General features: G+C 34.7%; 1 protein-coding gene across 2 annotated transcripts in view; it reads right to left on the minus strand.

The window, feature by feature from the left end:
• LOC128559392 (antiviral innate immune response receptor RIG-I-like) overlaps window positions 1–26126 on the minus strand; it is a 36601-nt gene that overhangs the window by 6278 nt on the left and 4197 nt on the right. For both annotated transcript variants that reach the window (XM_053550775.1, XM_053550774.1), the window contains exons 2-10: window positions 23896–24505; window positions 18400–18459; window positions 17777–18160; window positions 16305–16511; window positions 15837–15938; window positions 3494–3642; window positions 2044–2228; window positions 1064–1262; window positions 648–810 (exon numbers count right to left, since the gene is read on the minus strand). In XM_053550775.1, coding sequence (XP_053406750.1) covers window positions 648–810; window positions 1064–1262; window positions 2044–2228; window positions 3494–3642; window positions 15837–15938; window positions 16305–16511; window positions 17777–18160; window positions 18400–18459; window positions 23896–24490 — 2044 coding nt within the window. In that variant the 5' untranslated portion in view covers window positions 24491–24505. The remainder of the gene's footprint in view (window positions 1–647; window positions 811–1063; window positions 1263–2043; window positions 2229–3493; window positions 3643–15836; window positions 15939–16304; window positions 16512–17776; window positions 18161–18399; window positions 18460–23895; window positions 24506–26126) is intronic.

Genomic DNA, 26126 nt, shown 5'->3' on the forward strand with positions numbered 1-26126 from the left:
GTCATTTCTGATGTCTTTAATGGTTGTTTTGTCTGTTTTCTGCAGGCGGAAGGATTAAAAAAGTACTCCGGACCAGACGACCTTGACAGATGCGTATGAAGATTTTAACAGTGATCGTAAACATTGAAATGTAGCAAAAAATGTTTATTGTTGATGCCAGTTGTTTCTTAGTGATAAATGACTTGGACTGTGTTAAACCACAGGCGCTTGAAGCTCTATCAATAGATATATGTATTATCATATCCCACCCACCTAATATACTATGAAATAGTACAGGATCTCTTTCAGAGATCTACGATCTCTTCAAGAGATCTAACCTGCACATTTATTTCATTGATAGAGATTCAAACACCTGTGGTTAAACTTTAGAAATACAGAGTTGCCATTGCTGTAATGCTGTTGTGAAATTCTCAATCGATGTCAAATTTATCTGTTACAATAGATGTCAAATTTATCTGTTACAATAGCCATTTTGTGTATTCCTTTCTTTCACTGACACTATTACATTATGTAAAACAGCAGACTTTCCCTAACAAGTATTTATTACAACACATAAGATCCTAATATGCAACATAAAAGCCTTTATAGCTTAATACATTACAATTTCAAAATGAACCTTATATAAACAGAATATTAAATTAAGTTACCTTCTGTTTGATAGTTTCTATATTGTTTCAGTTCCTCTTTGTTTTTTCTCACAGTGCACAAATATTTAGCGTCCAGATGTGCTAGAAATATCTTCATATAGTGCATAGCAGCATCGTTGTTTGTTTCGTCTCCAAACCAAAGAAATCCTGTCAACCCAATAATCTGTAATTGTAACCTTTGCCCAGTCACAAATTCATAGGTAAAGTAGAAGAATGTTATATATTCCCATTATATAGCCATTCCCAGGCAAACAGCCATATGGTATGTGGTGATGTATGAATAAAACGGGACGCTAAAAACTTAGATATTTTGCAGATTCATTGGGGAAAAGTTTATAGCATAAGTTTAAAGATATGCAACAATATGCAATATGGTCATAATAATAAGATATTCTTCCACGCTGCATAAAACTCACCTGCGGTAGTTGCTCAGCATCCACATGTTTTCTCAACTTTAGATCCATATATAGGCTCAAGGTCTCATTGAATGGATGGAAGTCAATTGTGAGGTGACATTCATCGAAAACTATCATAGAAAACTTGGCTATGCTGTCAACTTTTTTCAAATATATTGCATCCGGTAAAACATCAGCTGTAACCACCAAAATATCTCTCCTGTGTAACAAAAATCATTTTTAGATAAACAGAATGTAGACAAAATAATATTGACAATACAAACAATGCTTTTTGGTACAAAAACGTTTTAAAATCGTTTAAAGTAAATGCTATGTATTCTAATATGCTTAATTCTGTTAAAACACGCTTACGCTAAAATGACCACGTTAACGTGCGACGGCGTCAATGTTTTTGTTGCGACAAGAAAGAGCGCTACCATATTTTATCTACTGTTTTAGATTAAAGGCATATAAGAATAGCAAAATCGTGTTTTAACTAAATTAATACACTCAAAATCGGTTATACGACGTCAAAATAATTCACTCGGGCTACGCCCTCGTGAAATTATTCAGTGGACGTATAACCTCTTTCCGTGTATTAATAACGTTAAATCACGGTTTTTCTATATATTATTTCTTAAATAAAATCTACAGAAGAATCTTTTGGAAGCATGGAACGCAACAGAGGAAAATAATAGCACATACAGTTTGTCCATCAGAGGAAATGCAATATGCAATATCACCCATGTCGTTAGAACCGGCTATTAAAAGGGGAAATCAATCATACACATATACATAACTAGACTCGACGATCATAAAGGTCAAATAAATATAACAACACTGAGTCTAAGTACGGGGCGACTTATGGCCGCCACACGGCACAATACTTCTGCTGTTTGATAGTAAAGCTACAGAAGATCCTTTGGAACCCAAATAAGTTTGCATTATGATAAAATATGACACTGTAATTATAGCATTATTTACCATGTGCTACTATTTACCTGTCTAGAAAGTCCCATAGAAATTGTTTCTTGCTTCTTAGAATACTACCACTGACCACCTTCGTTCTATAAGCAGGTAACAGTTCTGCACAAACTTTTCCTTGATGGAATGCTAATTCGTCATTATCTACCAGAAATATAACTTTTCCAGTCTTTCCAGATTGTCTCTGGCGGCGTAAATGGACCTTTGGTACAGGAAAATACATGTCAAGGACTGTACAGAAGTTTTGTGTTTATATGCAACACTCCTTAGTCACACATTTGAAAGCTTAACGTATTTAATTGTTATGAGTAGGTAAAATATAAGCGGATATTAAATATCAAATTAATCATTTCCTTATTTTCATGTTAATATTATTTGCAACCCATCTGAATGTAAAATATCTTTAGCTGTACGTGGCTCTCTCGTAAACTACCGGGAACATCCGTCACCACTGGTAATGCGAGAATGACCCACATATATGTTTGAGTTGCAAATACAGAAGCAGTGTCACACACGTACTTTTACCTGCCCTAGCACAGTAAATAGGAAAACAGGTTACACGTAAATCAATGAATAGAAATAAACCTGACTTTGTTTTACAATAGCTCAAATGATAATTGAATGGTTGCCTGAAGATTTTGTTTAAAATTTAACAGTAAAAAAGTTGATCATGACTTTATTATGTGTACCAAAATGGTATGCCAGACTTATTGACTAACCCTATAAGACCATTTTACATTAATTCACCAGCCATGTATCAACACATTTCTAACAGAGATATCCGTCTATAAGGTAAAAGGCTCGTAACGAAAACACTACATCTGACCACTTGTTTTAAATTACGTTTATCCAAAGAGATGCGATGTATCCACTTTAATGAAAACCCTAAATTATATGTCAACATTTATGAATCAGACAAACAAAGCATCTCTCTACTCTTGGAATAAAATATCGAACTCAGACGAATACTTAATATTTCATTGTAAAAGCTTAAAAGTCAATGCATTGATCTTTACAAAATAAAAAGGATTTAACTTATTGAGTTACTGATACTTCTTTCAACATAGAGTGTAAAGTTTATTTTAATGATTGTCTATTTTTGTTGACATTGGGAAAGATGACACAACATCAACCTGACAAAAGTAAATCTCCAATTAACGCTACGCACATTGGATCTGAAGACGTGCTATTGATAGCCTCGTTCTGACGACCCTTCCTATTTTAATGGTTCAGCCAAATGCTTGTTGAAACAAGTCGTCTGATTAATTGGTTCAAATAAAAATAGGTTTGCGAAAATAAAAATAGCAATATCGGAAATCCAAAATATACAGAAGGCGAATGTGAATGGGTCATTCTCAGATCTTCGTTTAGAAGATCAAGTACTTTAGTCAGATTGACACAACATCATATGACTAAGCAACTTTAGCTGTTCATGTCAAGGCAAATCTATCTTTATTGACAACTGACCTGCATAATTCTGCAAGCTACTCTGGTCTTCCCTGTGTTGGTAGGCGCCATTACAATAACATTTTCCCCTTCTTCCCCTTCCTTTGCAAGCTCCTTTTGATACTCTCTTAGAGGAATGTCCACATCTTCAGCTTCAACTTCATCATAATCTGAATTGCAAAATAACATGTTTGTCTTTTTTAGATTCTAACTCCATCGTTAAAACACTGTTACAGTGCTATTCTTAACAAGAGCTCCGCCAAGCGAGTATATATACGCCCGAAGGGTTATATCAGAGGACGGAAGCAAAATTTAAAAGTTTCTTGATGAGAGTTGTGTGGGAGTGGGAGGTGGGGGAGCAGGGTTTGTGTATGCGGTGGTGGTGAGAGGCAAAAAAAACAACTAAATGTGACAGGATACTAAAAGGCAAAAAAAAAAACAACTAAATGATTTTTTCGGGGTAAGGGGAGAGTGGAAGGGTAAATGTGGGGTTGTAATGTAGATTGTTGCAGTCTGCACATTGTCTCATCACCACCTGCCTTATAATATTCCAAGTTTCAAGTCCATACCTTTAATATTTTCAAGTTATGCTCTTGACACGAAATATGATGGGCAGATTTGACCTTGACCTTTGACCACCCTAGTTCATGCACGTCATGCACTCTGCACATCGTTTTAATACGACCACATCCCAAGTTTGAAGTCAATACCTTGAATGGTTAATAAGCTATGCAGAGCTGCTTCAAGCGCTCTGCACATCGTCTCATCGCCATCTACATATATGTCTAGTTTAAAGTCGATACCTGGTTATACGGTTATGCTCCGGACATAGCACAGCCGCATGCGCCATCACATAATACTTCCCTTCCATATAAATGGGGCGTATAAAAATCGTTAATAACATTAGTCCTTGTAGTCGTGTTAAAACGTGACGGAATCCATCATACTATTGACCCAAAAAAGATTGTAACATAGAGATATGACCATTTGACAAATAACATTGATCCGCTCAGACTTCCAGATAAAAAGCTGGCTTCAGTTAAGATTCAAAGAATAAATCAGTATAGTATAAACTTCACGCAAACAACCAAATACCACATACCTACAAAAAGTAGACATATTTGCTTATGCTTCACATCGCAATTAAAAGAAATACAATTATTTCATGGATATTTGGGAAACAGTCAAACCATTTTAGCAAGAGTAAGCGGGCGACTTTACAGAAACTGATGCCACAGGCTGATACATGGATAGGCCAAGGGCAACAGTTCTAAATGAACATTTTGACCCCGAAAGACGATAACTTTGAATGCACACTTAATACCAATTGGCACGCAGTAACTACTGTATTATCTAAAGAATTTCTGACAAAGCACATAACTGAGATTAAGTTCTAAAATAAAAGAGTTCTGTCGGAGAACAACAATACCATTCAAAAGCCTTGTATCAAAAAAGTTATAAAAATGAATACAGCAGGGTGTCATTGTAAGTAATTTATAGAGTTATAGCACTTCTTATAAAGTTATATTATATACCAGCTTACAAACAAAATCACAGTGCACACATGTGTAAAGTGCTAGCAGTTACTGAAATACCAGCTTCTCACATGATACATGTAGTCGCTTTTATTTTTAGTTAATTTATAATGGAATTGGAAACGTCACAATTTTTCCATATTTGACGTATGAATTTCCTATCGTGTGCGTAACATTATTTTAATGCGTATCGTTGCATTGTTTTTTTAAGTCGATAAGTATTGTCAATTTCATTCAGGCTTTGCAACAAATTTATAATATTCATATTAATTTTATAGATTATTAGCTTTGTATCGAGAAATATGCACCAGTATTGCGCGACTTTAGTAGGAACGCAAAATTATTCCGCTTACAGTCTGGATTTCTCTTTCCGTGTACCGGACCCGCGCTTTTAGCCCTACCCGGAAGTGATTGTTTTTATCCACGCACCGGTGAATCACTTCCTCCCCACGTTGGATTTCTCAGTTTTCTCTTCCTTGCGAAGCGTTCGGATGCGTTTTTTAGTTCTAAAAAACTAAATAAACTTTTGTTTGGTAAGTGAGAATTATGACACAAGGACACAAAAACTTCGTCAAAAATGTCGAAGAAAAAGAAAAAATCTAGCAGATACAAATATTTAGATAGACGTTTCACTGCTCTCGAGTCGATGTTACAAAATGTGCTTGGCCAGAAAAATGTTCAGCGACAAACTCCAGAACAGAACAGTGAAAAACAGAACATAGCCAAGTCACAAAGACTCAGAGTTTGTTTCTGATGATTCTTCCCAGGACAGTGATAGTAATTCCGTTTTGAGCAAGACAGATCAAGTTTCTTTGTATGCAGATACAGGTGCCTTTAGCTCTGACGAGAATGTGCCTCCAACTCGTCCCCGTCACAAAGACGCGGAGCTGAGACAAAAAGAGTCTGATTATGACGATGATTTGAGGCCTCGACACACCCGTCACAAAGATGCGGAGCCAAAACACAGTGACACAAAGTTTGACTCTGATGATTCGTCTCGTGATCATAATGTGAAAAATCATGAAAAACGTTGCCTATATGGGCTTTTTGGAGACGATGCAATCACTAAGAAAAAAACATCAAAACAGGGAATCGCCATAGACAAGTCTCACGTTGAAGTGCTTGAAGAAAGTTGTAAAGGTGTAAAACCCCAAATGACCTTACTTCTTTCTCCAAAGAAAATGACGATCTTTTTCCAGTTGACTCAAACTATGAAAAATATCTGGAAGTTCCTTCTTTGGATGAACTAGTGGAAACGTGTTTAAATGAAAAGTTTGAAAATAGAGCTTCTTTTGCCAAGGACAGTATTTCCTTATTTACTCAGCCATCTAAAATGATTGAGAAGATAGCCTATCAAGGGCAACATGCAGCTCGTTTGGATGCAGCTGTATTTACAACTTGCTGTCCTATGTACTAGTAACTAGTGCTGATGTTGATAAAGATAAGACTACTTCTATGATAAGAGACATTTTTTCAGTTTCCACGAAATGTCTAGATCAAATTAGGACAGGAGCTTTCCATCACATTGTGAAAATGACAGCAGCAATGACAGACACTAGAAGTATGAACAACCAGGCAGTAGAAAATTTTTAAATCTACCGTTAACTACTGACGGAATGTTTGGCTCCGGTCTTAAAGATCTTCTCAAGTCTAGAAAAGAAAGAAAGAAGCAATTAGAGGACCTGCTTCCGAAGCAGAAAGCTCCAAAGGGAAAATGAGTTTAATACTAACAAACGACGTACTTATGATCCTTAACCAGGTCAGGGATCTAGAAGTGTCAATTGGAATAATTTTCGTATCCCACATGTACTAAGATCCGAGCACAAGTCAAACGGATTCAGTGCATAAAAAACAGCTACTTTCACCAACAGCTACCCAAAACGCTCTAGTGCAGGCAGCAGACAAACCAAGTCTGGACCCAAATCTGATAGGGCAGATAAAAAGTGGCTCTGTAAGTATCACAGCATAAAATGCAGAGATACCTGTTGACGGGCGCCTTTCCCACTTCCTTCCACACATCCGACAAATACGTGATAGAACTTACAGAACATGGCTACAAACTAGAATTTATAGAAATGTCTCCGTTTCGGGGTTTAAAAGCAACAAGTGTTCCTTGAAAGAATCAAGAATTAGTCCTCAAAGAAATTCAGAATCTCTTAGACAAAAATGCTATAGAAGTAGTAAATCCCAGAGACATTTATTCTAGTTTGTACAGCACAATTTTCTTAGTTCCAAAAAACATACGGAAGAAATGCGCCCTGTAATAAATCTGAAACCCCCCAACAAGTATCTCTACAAGAAAAAGTTCAAAATGGATACTTTAGCAAAAGTTCTAATTTAAAATCTAGTAAAAAAAAGAGATTGGGCGATTACTATCGATCTCAAAGGTGCATATTTCCATATCCCGCTATACAAAGGTCATCGGAAATATCTAAGGTTCATGTTTCGCATGTCTGCTTCGGGCCGACAAGTGCCCCAAGAGTTTTTCTGAAAATAATTTCAGTAGTTGTAGCTTACCTAGCTTACCTGAGGAAGCAAAACATTCGTCTAGCAAGCTATGTAGACGATTGGTTATCAGCCAACAACTCGAGACAACGGATTTTAGAAAACAGAAACACGATCCTCAATCTCCTTTATCCCCTAGGTTTTATCATAAACAAGTCAAAGTATCAGTTGGTGCCAACATAGTCACTGACTTACATAGGAAGCAGGTTCAATCTGGAAAATGGCTTTGTTTACCCAACAAAAGAACCTGAAATTAGCAATACTGAACATTCTCAGGGGTCAAACATCAGCCAGACAGTTCTTTATTGTGCTTGGAATGATTGCCTTATGTCTCAAAATGATACCAAATGTAAGATTGTTCATGCGACCTACCCAGATTCACCTGCTTCAAAATTGGAGTCCGTCCAAAATGAAATTATCTGTCAACATTCCAGTTACTCAAATGCTGACATCAAGTCTGAATTGGTAGTTACTGGATCAAAACATTGCCAAGGGTAGATCATTACAGAAAGATCTATTTCCAATAACAGTAACAACCGATGCCTGCAGCAGTTGGGGCTGGGGCCATGGACACTCTGACTTGTCAAGGTCAGTGGAGCAAGATTCAGAAATTAATGCACATCAACTGCTTAGAGATGGATGATGGCTGTGATGAATTGTACACAGCAGTTCCTTACAATTTTAAAGGGCCAGAATGTCTTGATAAAGTCGGACAACACCACTGTATGTAAATATATAAACCATCAAGGGGGAACTCGGTCAGTACAATTATGCAACATGACTCTGAATCTCTGACAGTTAGCTCTCAAAAACAATATCAAGTTGAACGCAATACACATAAAAGGAGTCAGGAAAGTTTTAGTGGACACCTTGAGTCGCGAGAACGTCCGATCGACAGAATGGTCCCTGAACAGTACAGTGACTTGGAAAATATTCAATATTTGGGGTCAACCGAATATGGATCTGCTTGCCACGGCACAGAACAAGAAAGCACCACTGTTCTGTTCCTGGATACCAGACCCACAAGACTTTGCAATGGATCCTTTGACAATAAAATGGGACAAGATGTTTGTGTTTGTTTATGCGTGGTTGCTATCGATAGACATTTCTCTTAAAAAGGCTTTTCTGAAAAGACAAGAAAATTATTGTCAAAGTCGTGGCAAAGTGGCCCTCAAAAAGATTACAATTCAAGATTTAGAAGATTCGTTCGCTGGTGTGATACACAGGAAACTGAGCTCTATTTTGCCACTTTAGCCAATTATGCAGATTTTTTGACGGATCTGTTTCATGAAGGGGTACAATACAAAACAGTAAGTGGTTATAGATCAATGCTATCAGCAGTGTTACAGCCAGTAGATAATAAGTTAGTTGGACAACACCTTTTAATTATTCGTTTGTTAAGAGCTGTTTTCAACGAACGTCCACCAAAGACACGTTTAGTACCTGAATGGAATGTTGGAACTTGTTTTAGGATATTTGAAGAAAACACCTTTTGAGCCATCGCATGCCGCTCCTTTGAAACTGCTGACATGGAAAACCTGCTTGTTGGTGGCAATAACAACTTTCCGTAGATGCAGCGATCTTCAGTCGTTACAACTTAGCGAAAACTCTGTAAATGTTCAGCGACAAGGTTTGACTTTTGTTAGAGCAGGCTTATCTAAGCAAAATCGACCAAATCACATTCTAAAAAACATTTTTGTTCCTGCTTTAAATGAAAATAAGTGTTTGGATCTAAAACGTACATTATACCATTACCTTAAAGGACAGTGAGAGTGTTTCAGAAAGACTAACTCTGGGAAAGAGGTTGTTAAACTGTTTTTGGCACACAAAAAGCTACACCAACCGGTCTCTTCACATACTATTTCCAGGTGGATAGTAGGTTGTGTTAAGCACTGTTATAAATTAGCTAAAAACATCAGGTACAGTCAGAGGACATTCTACTAGAAGTGTTGGTCCCTCGTGGGCACTTTTCAAAGGAGCCTCACTGCAACAAACAATGGAATCTGAAGACTGCTCAAGGGAGACCACTTTTATAAGATATATATGAAATCAGTAAATACTGACTTTATGAAATTCAATGTGTAAATGAAGTCATGATAAAATAATAATAATCTCTATCTTGCGGATCCCTTTCAGTGAAATTTTATATGTACTGTGAAGGTTTCGATTTTGGTTTTTCCGTCTATAGATAATGTGTACGTGTATATATGTCAAAGTAAAGCTATACACCGTTCAACTTGTGAATATGTTCTATACCTTCACCGATTGTCCTGTCTATCCCATAATTCCCGGAACTGCTGACGACATTCGACAAAATAAAGTTTCTTCCGAACAATCATCAGCAGACAAATTATTCTTATTCTGTCGTATTTTAACGAGTTGAAAATTCGCGGTATTAGATGAAATCGGTCTTATTCGGGTCTCTTTGTATGACGTTCTTTTTTTTTATGATTCAAGCGTCCCGCTTAAAATAGTTTCCAATATTGAATAAAATGTGCATTATAGTAGTGTTTGAAGAACAAAATCATCGCCAGTTTAATTTTTAATGTAGAAAAGCAAGTGATTACAAAAAAATGCCAATGTAAAACAAATCCAGACACTGGCGTAACAAAATTTATTTATATAAATAATTTTATGACGCTAGATGTCATAGACCTCTGTGGTCCAGTGCTTAGCATGCTTGCTCTGCAGGCTCGAGGTCCGGAGTTCGAATCCCCACATATGCCTTTTTTTTGCTATAAGCCCAGTATATTTGTCACAAATTTTGGAGCAGAAATCATTAATGTGTATTGTTTACCAATGTAAATTTTGAACAAAACTTGAGATTCAAATTCAAAGGCAGGGAAGAGCATGTGTTGCTTATATCTCTCTTTAAAAGCCCTAGACCTTTATGAATTTGGTAAACTAAATTGGGTTTTGACCAACAGAGTTTGTGTTCTTGATAAAATTCTGGTCAAGAACTTCTTAGAATGAACTTGAAATAAGAATTTATCATGTCAGTGGTTGTTTGTCATTCTCCCACACAAGAGATTTACCATAGCTAATTAGTGGGACAAAATTTGTCCTAAAAGATGTCATTTGACAATATAAATGGCATTTAAAAGAATCGCAATAGTCTGTGGTTAGGATAACAGGTTTATATCAGTTCAAAAGTTTATTTGTTGGAAGAACATTAGATATCTACATTAAAAATTTATATCACTATTTTCTAATATCCAGCCGAAATGAGACAAATTTCTATTTAATATCTGGTTTCTTTGATGGCGATTTCCGGTATTTTTACCAGTGCTGGAAAATTCCACCTTACACCGGGGTGTAAAATGGCTCTCGTGCTGTAAATGACGTAAAACGAACTACATTTTTGTAAAAGATTTATGTAATAATTTATATTTTATTTCATAATACGGAATAAAAATCCAATACCGAAAAACAGTTCCTCTTTGTTCCTGATAGTGTATTTCTTGATTCAAAAAACGTTATTTTATCGAAAAACCGTAACATTACGCTGCAATTGATAAAACAAAACTGGAACTAGACAGTTTCCCTTGAGGCCAGATATTCCCATCTGCACTACAACCATGAAAAAGAATCTTATATTCTTTAATAGAATAAAAAAAATGCCAAATTGAGCTTTAATTTTATTGTAGTCTAAGAATCATAACAAACTGATATTACATTCAGGAATTATGGATTATCATTAATGCAAACAATTGACATTGTATTAATAGCTTAATAGAACATCAAACTTCATACAAAGAATCTGTAATACCAGGTATTGCCATTAATGTTAACACAACTTCTTTTATTTTTATGGGGCACTGTTGGTTTATCAAGAGAACTCTGCCTTTCAGATAGCAACTAAATTCACACTGTTTCTTTTTTTATTAATTGTGATGTCCATTTTCTCTTTACAAAGATAAGTTTTAAAAGAATTTTTCTAAGTTTGCTAATTAAGTATAAATATTGTCACGTCTGACTTGATGTTGCACCCACATAATCTAAATGCGCTGATACCATATGAATGTGACGTTACACAGGATTAATATGTATTTTTAAAACTATTTGTTACGTGTACATGAACTGAAAAGAAACTTTGCATTCCCGGATTCAGACAATTGTATTACAGAAACGAACTGACAGCAAAGGCATGATCCTTGGGGCCCATAGCGCCGTCTGTATATAGATCTACTGGACTAGTGGCCTCTGATGCATTTTGGGACTAGATTCTGTGCACCCAACGATTTTTCCGTCGTCAGTCTAGTCTTGACACGCTTGACACATTTGAAGAAATGATTTGATCTTGTTCATTTATTCCAAACATTTAAAAACATTTGCCTTTGTTCGTATTTTACATAACAAAAGGCTGAAGAGCAAAACCGTCAAGCTTACTGTCAAAACTGAAAATATCATAAAGAAAAATGAATGCAGAAATAAGATTCTGTATGACTGGGTTTTCCCGGCAGATAGGCAGCGCCTAATTTCATATTATGCTATATGTACAGTTTGGTCTTGAAAGTACAAGAATGTACAATTATAAATTAAGACTTTTAAGATATCTGTATAAAGGAGGGATACCGGACTAGTTGGAAACTGGTTTTTATTCAAGAGAAAAAAAGTTAAGAAATATCCTTGGGAGAAGAAAACAGATTTCTAGGGGTACTGCTTTGGAGTCAAGAAAATCCAGACTGTAATAACAGGTAAGTTTATTTACGTAATAAATTATTTTGTTGAAGAAATTTTCTCAAATATCTCCAAAATGTTTGTTTATGTGGACATTCCCAAAAAAGATGTTCAATGGATTCAACATGCATCTGACAGAAATCACGAAGGTTCGATTCGATAAGGCCTTGTTTTAGTAGAAGTTTATTTGTCGCTATTATTCTGTGTATAAATTTGTACTGGACGTTTCTAAATGTACCATCTATCGTTGCTCTAAAGATATTCCTATATATTGATTTCCATACTAAATTTGTTTTTGAAGTAATATTCTCCCATTTCGCTTCGGCTTTATTTGTGAGTGTTTCTTTTTTTTTATCTGATGTTCATATAGGAATTTAATTGCCTTTTTTTTTGTGTCCGTTAACGTTTTCAAAATAGCTTTGATTTCTGAAGTTAAAGGTACATTTTCTATCATGTTTTTTTTTTTGTTTTAGTTCCGCAGGTATACTTTTTATTAAAGACACGTATTTGAGATAGTCATGTTCAGGAAGGCTATACAAATTTTTAACGTCTTCATATACGAATATAGAATTGATTTTTTTTTCGGAAATCATGTATGTGTTCGAGATATAACACACTTTTATCAAACCATGTTCTGCAGAAAATGTTTTGTTGTTTACTTGTATTTTCTTGTTGTTCCATATTATCTCTTTATTTCCATTTGTGCTTTCGGATAGAATACCTATTTCATTCCACGCTATAATGATATCTCTTAAAAAGGGATTTGTCTTAAAATGATTAAATATTTCTCTTTCATTTAAATTACATTCAAATATCAAGTTTGCTCCTATTGTTTTCTAGTTTAGCTATATAGATAGCTTTTATAATTGATTTGTTATTATCATCCAATAACTTTTTAAACCAGCAGGCCTTTAATGCTCTACATGTTTTAATATTTTATAAATATTATGAATTTGTTAAATAGCCTTAATAAAACTGACAATACTGGCGTAAATGAAAAAAAAATAATGCAACGTCACACATAAAAATGACGTTACGCACGGGATATGAAATTCAGACTTCAGTACGAAAAACTATTGACATTACAGGTATGTGATAAATATTTATATGTGTAGATACGCATGTAATAAAATATAAAAAGATTATTAGCTTTGCACCGAGAAATAAGCACTCGTTCTTTAGTGGAATTATATTGCATTCCTAAATCCGCTCATTATTTCCGCCTTAGAACACGTGCATATTTCTCGATACAAATCTAAAAACCTATAGATATGCAGCTCATTGTTATTATCATTGTGACGATTCAGTCTATTCCCACTATTGGTTACTAAGATACCTGCTTAAAAACACAAATCAGGAACCTAACTTCGATTTTTACTATTCTCATTTTACTGCGCACAAAGCAGTATATAGTAGAGCACACCCGTTGAAACGGTTCATTCAACGCAGAATTACTGGCTAGCGTCCTACAACCGAACACTTTTGTAATATTTTTCACGATAATTCCAATGGTTGAAATTTCATGTGAACAAAGCTAGGTTCTCCTCAAAGCTGAAGAGCTATTTTGTTTACTTCTTAAATCAGGTCAAGTACTTTTTCGAGGCCCGAACGAAGGGCCACCAAATCACGTTGTTTTAAGGTCTAACATGTAGTACCATGTTTCCGGACCATATATGGACAGCGGGTTGTCACTTTATTGATTTTCAATTTACGTTCAGTATTGAATTCAACTTTATGGAAATTAGTCGTACAGTCAGAATTATTAGAATTACCTCTATTGAATTGACGATTTGATCTATCTCTCCCGACTGAATCTTTTAAAATTCCACTTTTCGAAGTAAATATTTTGATATGAAAATGTGTTTTAGGGTGTATTAAAGATGTTTTTCACAATTATTTCTAGCGGACAGAATTTTTTGTAACTTTGCATATTTATAGATTGATGTATGACAAGTTAAAATAAAAAATAAAAGTAATAGGTACCCGTGCTTCTTTTTTCAATATTCAAAGTTTATTAAGAACACCAAATCGGTATTTTTGTCTGAAGAAACAGTACATACATGTTATAATAAAACTACTGCAAACAATTATTTATTCGAAGTTTCACTCTGATGTTACTTTTTATGCATCCGAATTAATAACACCACTATAACTATGCATAAAATGTCGACATATAGATATATTAACTCAGAAAAATTACTCTTGACAGATGTCGAAAGTATCTGAAACTGAGAAAAACACGAAGTATTTCTTAATGATATGAAAAATCTAGCGGACAGATTTTTTCCAAATTTTATATTATGTAAGCTTGAACTAAGACAAAAAAATCTAAAACAAAAAAATAATATCAACCCGTGCTTGTTTTCAAGAAAAATTAAAAAATATTCACTCCACCCACAAAAGTATTTTTTCATTTCCCCACCCACCTAAAAATTATGAACATTTTTTTTCTTACAAAACAAATTACACAATGTTATTATCAGTTCCTTAACTAATATTCTTACTCACATGCGGAATAATGCTCCTTTAAGGTTGCAAGCCTCTAGATCAAATACTTTTTGAGATACGTGCTACACAAGCTTTCACATCCCATTTACGTATATATTTGACCACGTCAAGGGACATAAATCTGTTTTTATCGAGTGAAACCTCAAATAAAAGCACTGGTGCACAACTTCGCATTCTGAATTTAATTCTTGTGTGGTTTCGTGACTCTTGGCGCATATAATTTTGAGGTACATGCGACACAAATGTTTAGACCCTTTATATACAATTTGACTATCAGGGGCCATAACTCTGGTCTTACTACGTGAAATTCGGGATAGGGCACAAAAAGTATAACAACATTTTTAGGAAGTCACATTTGAACTTGAAGGAGATATATCTACGTTAAGATTTTCTGGGATTTTATTTGACTTGGGGTCGGCTGCATCATTACTGGACGAAATAGTTTACTTTCAAATTGGCTGTCCACAATGTATTCGATTCGAGCACTTCCTACAACTACTCCTCCAATAAAACACCATCACTTTTAAAGGTAAAATATGGATGCACGACCTATATTGTCAGTACATACGATATATTTTGCGCGAGTGCCCTCATATCTGACAATTATGCACTTTCGGCGGCGAATTCTGAACTTTACAGTGGATATCGCTTGCTGCGCGATTGAGCTGCGCACAAAATATTGTGATGAACTCCTTTAAAATCATGCACCGAATTATCAAAGCTGTATTTTCCCGGTTTAAGAGTTAACTAAACGTCTCGTCTGCTTACTTCAAATTTGCATGGGTCTTTAGATTTATGGCGGGACCTCACGGAAATACTGCGCATGCGCATCACGCCACTTCCGACTTGCCCCGACATGTAAACATGCTTCGTGAGTGCAGACAGAATGAAATGTAGCATTTATTGTAAAATACTTAAATTTAACTGTTGTAACTTCGCTGTATTGTTGAAAATCAAGCGTCCATTTGATCAAGAACAGATGAGCAAGTTTAAAGACCGAAATAAAGCATTTACGGGTCTGTCCGGTTTGGTGGTCGTCCGGATTTGGTGGTCGCTAGCCAGTACTACTGTTAAATTAAATTATACTGGAGAACATTAGGTAGTGATAGATAGTGAATAGCTAATCAAGTACACACCTGTAGATATTTTAAATTCAAACTCTTCCTGCAAGCTGTCTTCTATAGTATCAAGTTCACACTCAGCAGATGTCATCGTTGTTGTGTTATTTCCACTATCCCCTTCATATGCAAGACATATGATTACAAACATATTGTTTTATTCATTATAACTTACATGTATTATAACATTGCATTCATACCTGTATCTGTCTTCTGTAAAGGTACAGATACAAAAATCATTCATATTTGTTTATCGTGTTTTTGCTTATAAAACGATTTAAAACTTGCATTAATAAGAAATCCTATGCTCAAGACACAATTATACATCATTATTCCTGTCCCACAATGTGCAAGCATTCACTTGCTATATATTTATCAAACTGAAGAAATCTAAAAGCTTATTAAATATTGTAATTGTATGTTTCTCATTGCCTCTTAAATGTTTACAAAACTTTGCATTGATAAGTCATTCTGATATAAAATTACCATGTTCTAAAACTGGAACTCTCCGTCGTTCATCTTTCAGCAGAGTATCAGAGTCCTGGCTGGGGTCGTCTTCTGTTTCGACTTCAGTGTCTTCAGACGAATATTTCAATATATTTTCATATGATGTATCGGTGACAGTTATTTGTTTTTTGGCTGGTAGCATTTCGTCGGGCTGGTGTAATATTCCTCTGACCCTCTCCCTCATTTCTACAGTTGAATTAATTAAGTATTCATGTTTATATATATATATATTTTATTAATTAATTGATTTAATGTAAATACCGATTACATAAATACGAACATGCAAAGTGCACAAACCTTGACGCTAATTTGGTATATCTTACATGCAATATATACATGGTTATGAAAAGCAGTATTTCTATTTTATCTATTTAGCCTAAGCTTACAGTTTAGAAATAAATGCGGTTCGTTGCTTTTTATTTGGGTATGATATAGATCTACATAAGTATGTTTAATTGTGCTTCAGTTTAAGTCATCAAAGCATCAAAGCGTAACCTTTTTTTTAAATAGAACAATGTATTTTATACCCAAAGCTGAAACAAAAACGACAGGGCATTTTAATGTACTCGTAATGATATGATACGATGTCTATTGTCGATAAGATGAAGAACGTTCCTTTTTCGGTTATTCGAAAATTTTCAGAAATATGGCAAGTCTTGGCTGCTCAGGGCGCGTCAACTTTCGTGTATTATATGTTGCGGAACTAAGAAAGAAACTTGAGGTTTAAAAGCAAATTTTTACGTTTTCATAATAATTAGTAAATCAATGTATTTTAAAAAGCATTTTTTTGGATTTTATTTGATAATGTGACTCAGTTGAGCGATTCCGTAAAAAAAGATAAGGGTAGATCTCCTGGAAACTTGGAACACACTAAACACAGACAGAGAGTCATGCATCGAAAAGTATGCTCGCAAAAAAGAAACTGTACTGGAAAAAATTTAGAAGACGCGCGAGATAAACACACACACACACGCACACACATACTTTATCATAGAAGCGTATTTAAAAGAAGCACAAGAAATTAATGTCATGACATTCCAAAGACGCTCAACAACAAAATTTCTGTTTAATTTCATCATTTGTAACGTAACGTTATGTTGTTTTCTTTATGACTCGAGAAATAATAGTATTTTAAGAAGAACAAAGAGCAACTATCCAGCCAAATATTTTTATATTGAATTTAACATAGAAATGCATGATCATTGCACGAATATTAGTCGTTAACAAGAGCAAGAGAGGCAACTGGCATGGATGGTGTCAGATCTATTTTGCCGGCCTGTGTAAACTTACCGGAAACGCCAGTCCGGTGTGCACGAATTAGCGTTTTCGCTTTTTTTTCTTTCTTGCTGTTCAATGGTAATGTTTAAATTAAATATGTAAGAATTGCTATTCTTTGAAACATTGGAAGCATTACGGGTGAACTTAAACTTAATTATATAGTACATACTTACTCAGTAATTCTTCTAGACTATCATCTGCTATTTCTGCTGTTATAGTGAAACGCTCATCGAACATCTCCGCCAGTGCTGATGATAGATCTAGTAGTCTCTGCTGCAAACGTTCGCTCTCTATATATTCTAACAGTTCTAACAACCCTTTACAGGTTTTACATTTCATAATTATCTTAATACAGTGCTTCTCTATTTCGGATACTTCCACGCCGTCACAGTTCTCGATATCACTTAATATTGCCCTAACAGCAATGGCAAGTTTTGTAATATCCTCTTCTCCACCAGTTCTTTTCAAAGCAGCTTTAAATACCTGTATTATAGATTCTTCTGCTAATTTTATGAGGCGATTGCTGGGACAACGTAGCACCATTTCCGTTCCAATCACTGTGAAAGACACCGGTCAAATTATTGCTTCAAAGAGCTAAAATATTGTTTCATAAAATATTCTTGTCACATTACACAGTAAGTAAAAGTTACAATTTCAAATCAGTAGGTCGAAGCATGAATATTTGAGAAACAATGTTTCTAAGATGAAATACACTTGCTTTTTATTCTAAAACAATGTTACAGCAGATATGAAGAGTGCATTCGAAACCTGTGAACTTGCAATAATGTTTTGTTACCTTTAAAAGTGGAGCATTCTTCTTCCAGCTGCAACACACTTCTCAACATCTGTTTGATGTCTAAAATGAACGACATGGAATATATTGCAAACTTCCTTATTTATCCCCCCACCAAAGGTGAAGGGGATATTAGAAATGCTCTCCGTCCGTCCGTCCGTCCGTCCGTGCGTCCGCAACGATCTTTGTCCGGACCATAACTCCAAAAGTACTCGAGGGATTTTCTTCAAACTTAATACACTGATAGAACACATTGGGAGGAAGTGCAGTGTGCAAGAACAATAACTCTACCTTGCCTATTTTTTGAGTTATTCCCCTTTATCTTATTTTCTTAAAAAATTTTGTCCGAAGCATAACTCCAAAAGTACTGGAGGGATTTTCTTCAAACTTCATACACTGATAGAACACATTGGGAGGAAGTGCAGTGTGCAAGAACAATAACTCTACCTTGCCTATTTATTGAGTTATTCCCCTTTATCATATTTTCTTAAAACATTTTGTCCGGAGCATAACCCCAAAAGTACTGGAGAGATTTTCTTCAAACTTCATACACTGATAGAACACATTGGGAGGAAGTGCAGTGTGCAAGAACAATAATTCTACCTTGCCTATTTTTTGAGTTATTCCCCTTTATCATATTTTCTTAAAAAAATTTGTCCGGAGCATATCTTCTTCATGCATGGAGCGATTTTGATATATCTTGGCACAAATGTTTACCACCACGAGGCGGAGTGTCATACGCAAGAACCAGGTCCCTAGGTCTAAGGTCAAGGTCACACTTAGAGGTCAAAGGATACAAGAATAAAAACCTTGTCCGGAGCATTTCTTCTTCATGCATTGAGGGATTTTGATATAACTTGGCACAAATGTTCACCACCACGAGACGGAGTGTCATGCGCAAGATCCAGGTCACTAGGCCTAAGGTCAAGGTCACACTTAGAGGCCAAAGGTCAGATACAAGAATGACTTTGTCCGAAGCATTTCTTCTTCATGCATAGAGGGATTTTGATGTAACTTGGCACAATTATACACCATCATGAGACGAAGTGTCATGCGCAGTTCCCTTCTTTAGAATTACTTCCCTTTGTTGTTACTTTAAATAGCTTTTATTGTAACTTTTTCATTACTAGTCGTAGGGAAAAATCGAGACCACTTTTCTGTAGTACAACAAACATGCTAAATCCAATTTTGAGGTGTATTTTGACCAGTCTCTTCCTGATAAAGATTTTTGTGTGGACCTGCAATTTTTTTTTTTTTTTTTTTTTTTTTTTTTTAAAGATTAACTTCCCTTAGTTGTTACTATAAATAACTTATATTGTAACATTTTTATAATTGACCCTAGGGAAAAAACAAGACCACTTTTCTGTGGTACAGCATAGATGTTACTCTCCAGTTTTAGGTGTATTTTATTAATTTTATTATATATAAGGTATCTCTACCTAGTAAGGAGTTTTTTTGTGGACTTTAAAAAACAAAAGACTTACAATGATTACTAAACAACCACAAAATTAACATTCCATTTGCAAATACAGCTGCTAGAGTAAAGAAATTTGCTTTGACGGGCATATATTGTGACATTCTGGCACTCTTGTTCCCTGTTAGCTTTCCATTCCTTCTTTTTACAGTAGCCATATAGAAAAACATCATAGCTATACTCTTCATGAAAATTAATAAAATTTAGCAGTAAACCACCTCACTACTGACTTATTCTTTCTTCCACATCTTAAAACCCCTGATGCGGACCACATCCTTCAATTATGATATGCCCGGTGGGGGGATTAGCCATGTCTGACATGACTCTTGTTTCTATTTCAAACTGTAATTGAAATGAATTGAAAAGAAAATATATTGATAATCATGTCTTAACTGTTTCAGTTTCGAATCTCACTCGGGTTCTGGTTGACTTACGAAAGGTCAGTGATTCTGCCAAAGCGCCGATATAATGGTGAAAAGGAATATATGAAAATCAGGTTAAAATGATTTGACCTAGTAACATAGGTTTTAACCTCAGGTACCCCACTTGTGACTTGATATAGATTTCATGCAGAAAGACGTTCTGACAAAGATTTATGACAATGAAGTTGAAGAAGTGGCCTCTGCAAAATATTCTGACAAAGATTTATGGTGATCAAGTAGAAGATATGGTATCTCGTGTGTACACAAAGTCTTTCCATAATTTGATCCAAAAAAATGTTGCCTTTAGTGTTAACAGGGTTTTTCTATGATTTGATCTAGTAACCTTTAATCAAGTGACCCAGTATTTTATCTCGGGTAACGCACTTTTAAACTTGACCTAGATTTTATACAGACAAATATTAAGATGATCAATCTGGAGTGTAACTCAGTTTTAGATTTTATAAAGAAAAACATTTTATATAAAGATGAGGTAGAAAATGTGGCCTCTTGAATGTTATCAAACTGTTCGTAAAAATTGACAAATTAACCTAGCTTTTATCCCTAGATCACCCAGTAACAAACTCGACAGATATTTTATTAAGGGTAATATTCTAAACATGTTTTATCAAGACTGAGCAAAATTCGTGACCTCTACGGTGTCAACTATCAAATTGTTGACGACACACGACGGACGACAGATAAAGTTTTTCATTGTCGAATGACATCTTTGTGCACCAATTTACTATCTATGCATATTTGTCCTTTATCCCCTTATAAAACAAAACAGACGTATTTGATATTTTAAAAAAATCATCTAAAACATCTTAATAATTTGGGATTTCACCTATACCAGCAAATATAGATTAATTCAATAGAGTAGGATGCTTTCAAAACTTTGAAGCAAGCTATATTGGATTTTGTTTTCTTTAGTAAACCAGCCATGAGTCTAAAAGGCATAAAATAAATTATGAGTGGAAGAGAATTAAATGCTTTGTACTATAAACTTATCAAAAAACATACCACAAATTAACACGAATATTTCTAATGTAAACAAACCCCTACAAGATTTTACCATTAATATGTTTTCACTCATGAATGCATTCAAAGAATGTAATTTCAAAAACTGGTTAGCTCAGTTAGAAAATCTATATCTATTTTCAAGTTATGTAAACAGTTTTCAAAGCGGCCCGCTTACATTATATGCAACGTTGCAGTTTGTTCAGATTACAGGTTTTGCATTAACCGGCCATATCTAGCCATATTTATAGCGAAATATCACTGAAAAGTGCAGAGCATGAGTCAGGAATCTGAGTCATATGAATCAATAAGTGAAAACACAGCATTCTGGATAGGTTGATACAAATATTTGATATCAGCTTTTACTTTTTGAGATTTGTTCGCTGTCATACGAGTTATATCCAAAATTGTGCTTACTTAGAGCGAGGCCAAATGTTATTAATAACAAGAGCTGTCCGTAAGACAGCCAAGCTCGACTATTCAAAATATTGTCCCAGAGGCAGGAAAATATTACCTAAAAAGGTTAAATATCAAAAGAGTTTTAAGTTCAAAAGGGGGAATAATTTGACCAAAATGCATATCAGTTATGGGACTTGCTGCTATCAACTAGTTTTATAACCCCTAAGGCACATGTGAAGTTTCAATTCAATATCTGCATTGGTTTTGGAGATAGAAACTTGCATGTAAAACTTTAACCAGAATTTTCAAAGTCCAAAAGGGGGCATAATTTGCCCAAAATACATGCCAGAGTTATGGAACTTGATCCAGTGAGGTTAGTAATTGATCTAGAAAAAGTTTCAAATCTATACGCCTTTTAGTAATAGCTGCATGAACTTGCACGCAAAACTTTAACCAGAATTTGCTAAGTCCAAAAGGGGGCATAATTTGGCCAAAATGAAGGTCAGAGTTATGGAACTTGACCCAGTGAGGTTGGTAATTGATCTAGAAAAAGAAAAAATAAGTTTCAAATCTATATGCCTTTTAGAAATAGCTGTATGTACTTGCACGCAACACTTTAACCAGAATTTTGTAAGTCCAAAAGGGGGCATAATTTGGCCAAAATGAAGGTCAGAGTTATGGGACTTGCTGCTATCAACTAGTTTTATAACCCTGAAGACACATGTGAAGTTTCAAATCAATATCTGCATTAGTTTTGGAGATAATAACTTGCATGTAAAACTTTAACCAGAATTTTCTAAGTCTAAAAGGAGGCATAATTTGCTCAAAATGCATGTCAGAGTTATGGGACTTGACCCAGACAGGTTGGTAATTGATTTAGAAAAAGAAAAAATAAGTTTCAAATCTATATGCCTTTTAGAAATAGCTGTATGTACTTGCACGCAAAACTTCAACCAGAATTTTCTAAGTCCAAAAGGGGGCATAATTTGGCCAAAATGAAAGTCAGAGTTATGGGACTTGCTGCTATCAACTAGTTTTATAACCCTGAAGACACATGTGAAGTTTCAAATCAATATCTGCATTAGTTTTGGAGATAATAACTTGCATGTAAAACTTTAACCAGAATTTTCTAAGTCTAAAAGGAGGCATAATTTGCTCAAAATACATGTCAGAGTTATGGGACTTGACCCAGACAGGTTGGTAATTGATCTAGAAAAAGAAAAAATAAGTTTCAAATCTATATGCCTTTTAGAAATAGCTGTATGTACTTGCACGCAAAACTTCAACCAGAATTTTCTAAGTCCAAAAGGGGGCATAATTTGGCCAAAATGAAAGTCAGAGTTATGGGACTTGCTGCTATCAACTAGTTTTATAACCCCGAAGACACATGTGAAGTTTCAAATCAATATCTGCATTAGTTTTGGAAATAGTAACTTGCATGTAAAACTTTAACCAAAATTTTCTAAGTCCAAAAGGGGGCATAATTTGCTCAAAATACAATTCAGAGTTATGGGACTTGACCCAGACAGGTTGGTAATTGACCGAGAAAAAGAAAAAAAAAATTTCAAAGCTATATGCCTTTAATTGATGGCTGTATGTACTTGCATGCAAAAACTTAACCAAGGTGTGACGCCGACGTCGATGCCGACGCCGACGCCAGGGTGAGTAGAATAGCTAGACTATTCTTTGAATAGTCGAGCTAAAAACTAAAATACTTGCAATTCGTAAAGTTTCTTTCAATTTAACATTGACGTCACTCTAATTTTGGGGCAACTTCTGAAGTAACGGTTATAGTGTAAGCCACGAGAAAGGTGCAATACGCTATATCAATGACAGTCTTAAACAATTGTAGGTCATATTTGTCTGTCTGATCAGTTGTTGGGAAGAGGGCCTATTCATTTCTCTCTCACCTTTGGTCATTGCTTTTATGTTGTCCTCAGTTTATTGGTCATTTCAGAGTTCTTTTCCTCTAATTGAATTTACTATGGTAGATACCAACTCCAACTAAACTGTCCGTAACAAACTAACAAACTAAACGAATTGGTATATATTTGTAGGAATTGTTAAAACCTGGCCTTGATGAATACGTCCATGACATTTCATGATAGCCTACACATCTAAAGTTATACTAATTACTGAAGACTTAACGTTTAACAGCATCAAAATTTAAAAAAAAAATGTTTTTACCTTGCAATTCGTAATGAACTTGATCTACTTTTCCGGTAAGAATTTCAAACTGTTTCGAAATTAATTCATCATATCTACGTAGATCTGCTACCCTTTCATTAGCTGAATTTATATCTATAGGCCCTGTGGAAAAATCTTTAATAAAATGTTGGCATTTGTCATGGACCGTGCGATCCAGACCGTTAGTAAGCTTCATCAACGTAGCAGCCAGTTCTTTCCTATCTTCATCATACTCATCTTCTTCCATAGAGAGTGAGGCAATATGTGCAAGCTCATTTCTCAATTCCTTTATTTTTCTTATCTCGTTGCAAACGTCTGTTGTGAGATTATTCTTGAAAAGCATTAAAATAACTGTCGCCAATAGAGATATATCCCACGTTTTTGTATCCCGAATTCCAGCCGATGGGAAAATCTTCTGGAATGTTTGTTTGTCTGTTTTACGTCTAAAATGCCCCTCGTTTGCTTTTAGCAACGTTTCCAGTGTCTGACCTGTCTTGTCCGTCTCTGCTGCAAGTATTTCGTGTAATACTAATGTCCCTCCTTCCCAAAGAAGCAGTAAGTATCGTAGACGCCTCTCGTTACCAGTAGTTGCCATTTTCCTTACTGATACCTTCAAAGTTATTAACAAACCAAATCTAATCATAGAATAAGATTTCAGCTATTTTCAATCAAAATACATTTACATAATAAATCGTTTTTTAGTAGTTTTCATATGCGTATGAAATACGTGTTTGTTCAAACAGAAGGCTTCCATATATAACGACACATTTCAAACCAAACCGAATTGTTCAAACCGCGTTTCCTATATCGCTTTCTTTCTTATATATATAACTTTATTATGTATTAAGCCAATTCTGGCCCATATACATGCATCAATGTAACATAATCATAGAAGAAATAACAATGCAAATATACAAAATGTGTAAGCAAGATAACAATAAATATATCAACAGATGAACACTTTATACCAAATGCATATTATATCTTTGAGAGAGGGAGAAGACTGTAAGAGCATTAATTTAGACAGTTTTCAGAAATATTCTGTACGGTTTATAGACGAAGGAAAATGAAATGTACTGAAGGTTTCATTCAATATACAATTACTTACAGTTATCTTTTCAGAATGTCAACAATGATGTACAAATGTGGAGCCAAAACATGAAGCTTAAAAAAAGAATATTGAACATTATTTTATGAAACCTCATTTTATTGCTTAAGTATTATTGATATCCTTATTCTTCTTTTTCATTAATAGTCATGTTTGTATCTCTGCATAAAACTGTGAAATATTAATGATTATACAATGATTTGTCAAAAGATGCATGCTGCAAATATTTAGGGGTCTTTCTGATAAAAGTACCTACACTGTTTTTAAGAACTTACATTCATATCTTTTCTGCTGCATTCATTATGAAAAATAAATCATATGAAAACAAAAATGTTTTAGATATCAAATCAATTTTGTTTTTGAATTATGCATTTACAATTGTCCTTCATTTGCACTATGTAGACATGTATACATTTAAATATGTGCACTTGTTGTCCATTCATGTATAGCAGAATTATGGCTCTTCAGAGTGTGCATTACACTTCACATGAATGCTAAATCAGCTTGTGAAGATATCCACTTGAAGTTTTGTTTTTGCGGAAGAGTTAAGATCCTTGAGTTAGTATTTTTGATTATTTCTAAAATCTGGTTGAAATTCTTAACAATTTTCTTTTGATGAAAATATTCCAATTCATCAATTTCTACATAGAATAAGGAGCTGTTATGTTGCATTTGCTGGAAAGAATCCAATTTATTCTAATTAAATCTTGCACAATGACTAAGGCATACTAGTATATTACAGACTATCACTCTCATATAACTCATACATTTTAGAAATTGCAAAACAGCTTCATTCCCTGAAAATATTTAAACATATAACTTTTGGGTAATGAATACGGCTCTTACGTTGTACCATAGACACACCACAATGACATAGGCAATAGGAATAGTTACTAAATTATAATCAAAATGTTTTACAATCTTGTAATAAAGTATCCTGAAACTCTTGTGACAAGCATGACAACTTATCAAATACCTTAGTTTTCAAGTAAACTTGTCACTGGCTAAAACACATTCTTTAACTTGTATTCACTCTATATTATTTCCAGGGAAATTAATACATTTGAAAACACTCTTCTGTCCCACTTTTGTGTATATATCTGAATATTTTTCACCAGAAAAG

The sequence above is a fragment of the Mercenaria mercenaria genome, chromosome 9 (genome assembly GCF_021730395.1).
Source record: "Mercenaria mercenaria strain notata chromosome 9, MADL_Memer_1, whole genome shotgun sequence".
In the NCBI taxonomy this organism is placed as follows: Eukaryota; Metazoa; Mollusca; class Bivalvia; order Venerida; family Veneridae; genus Mercenaria; species Mercenaria mercenaria.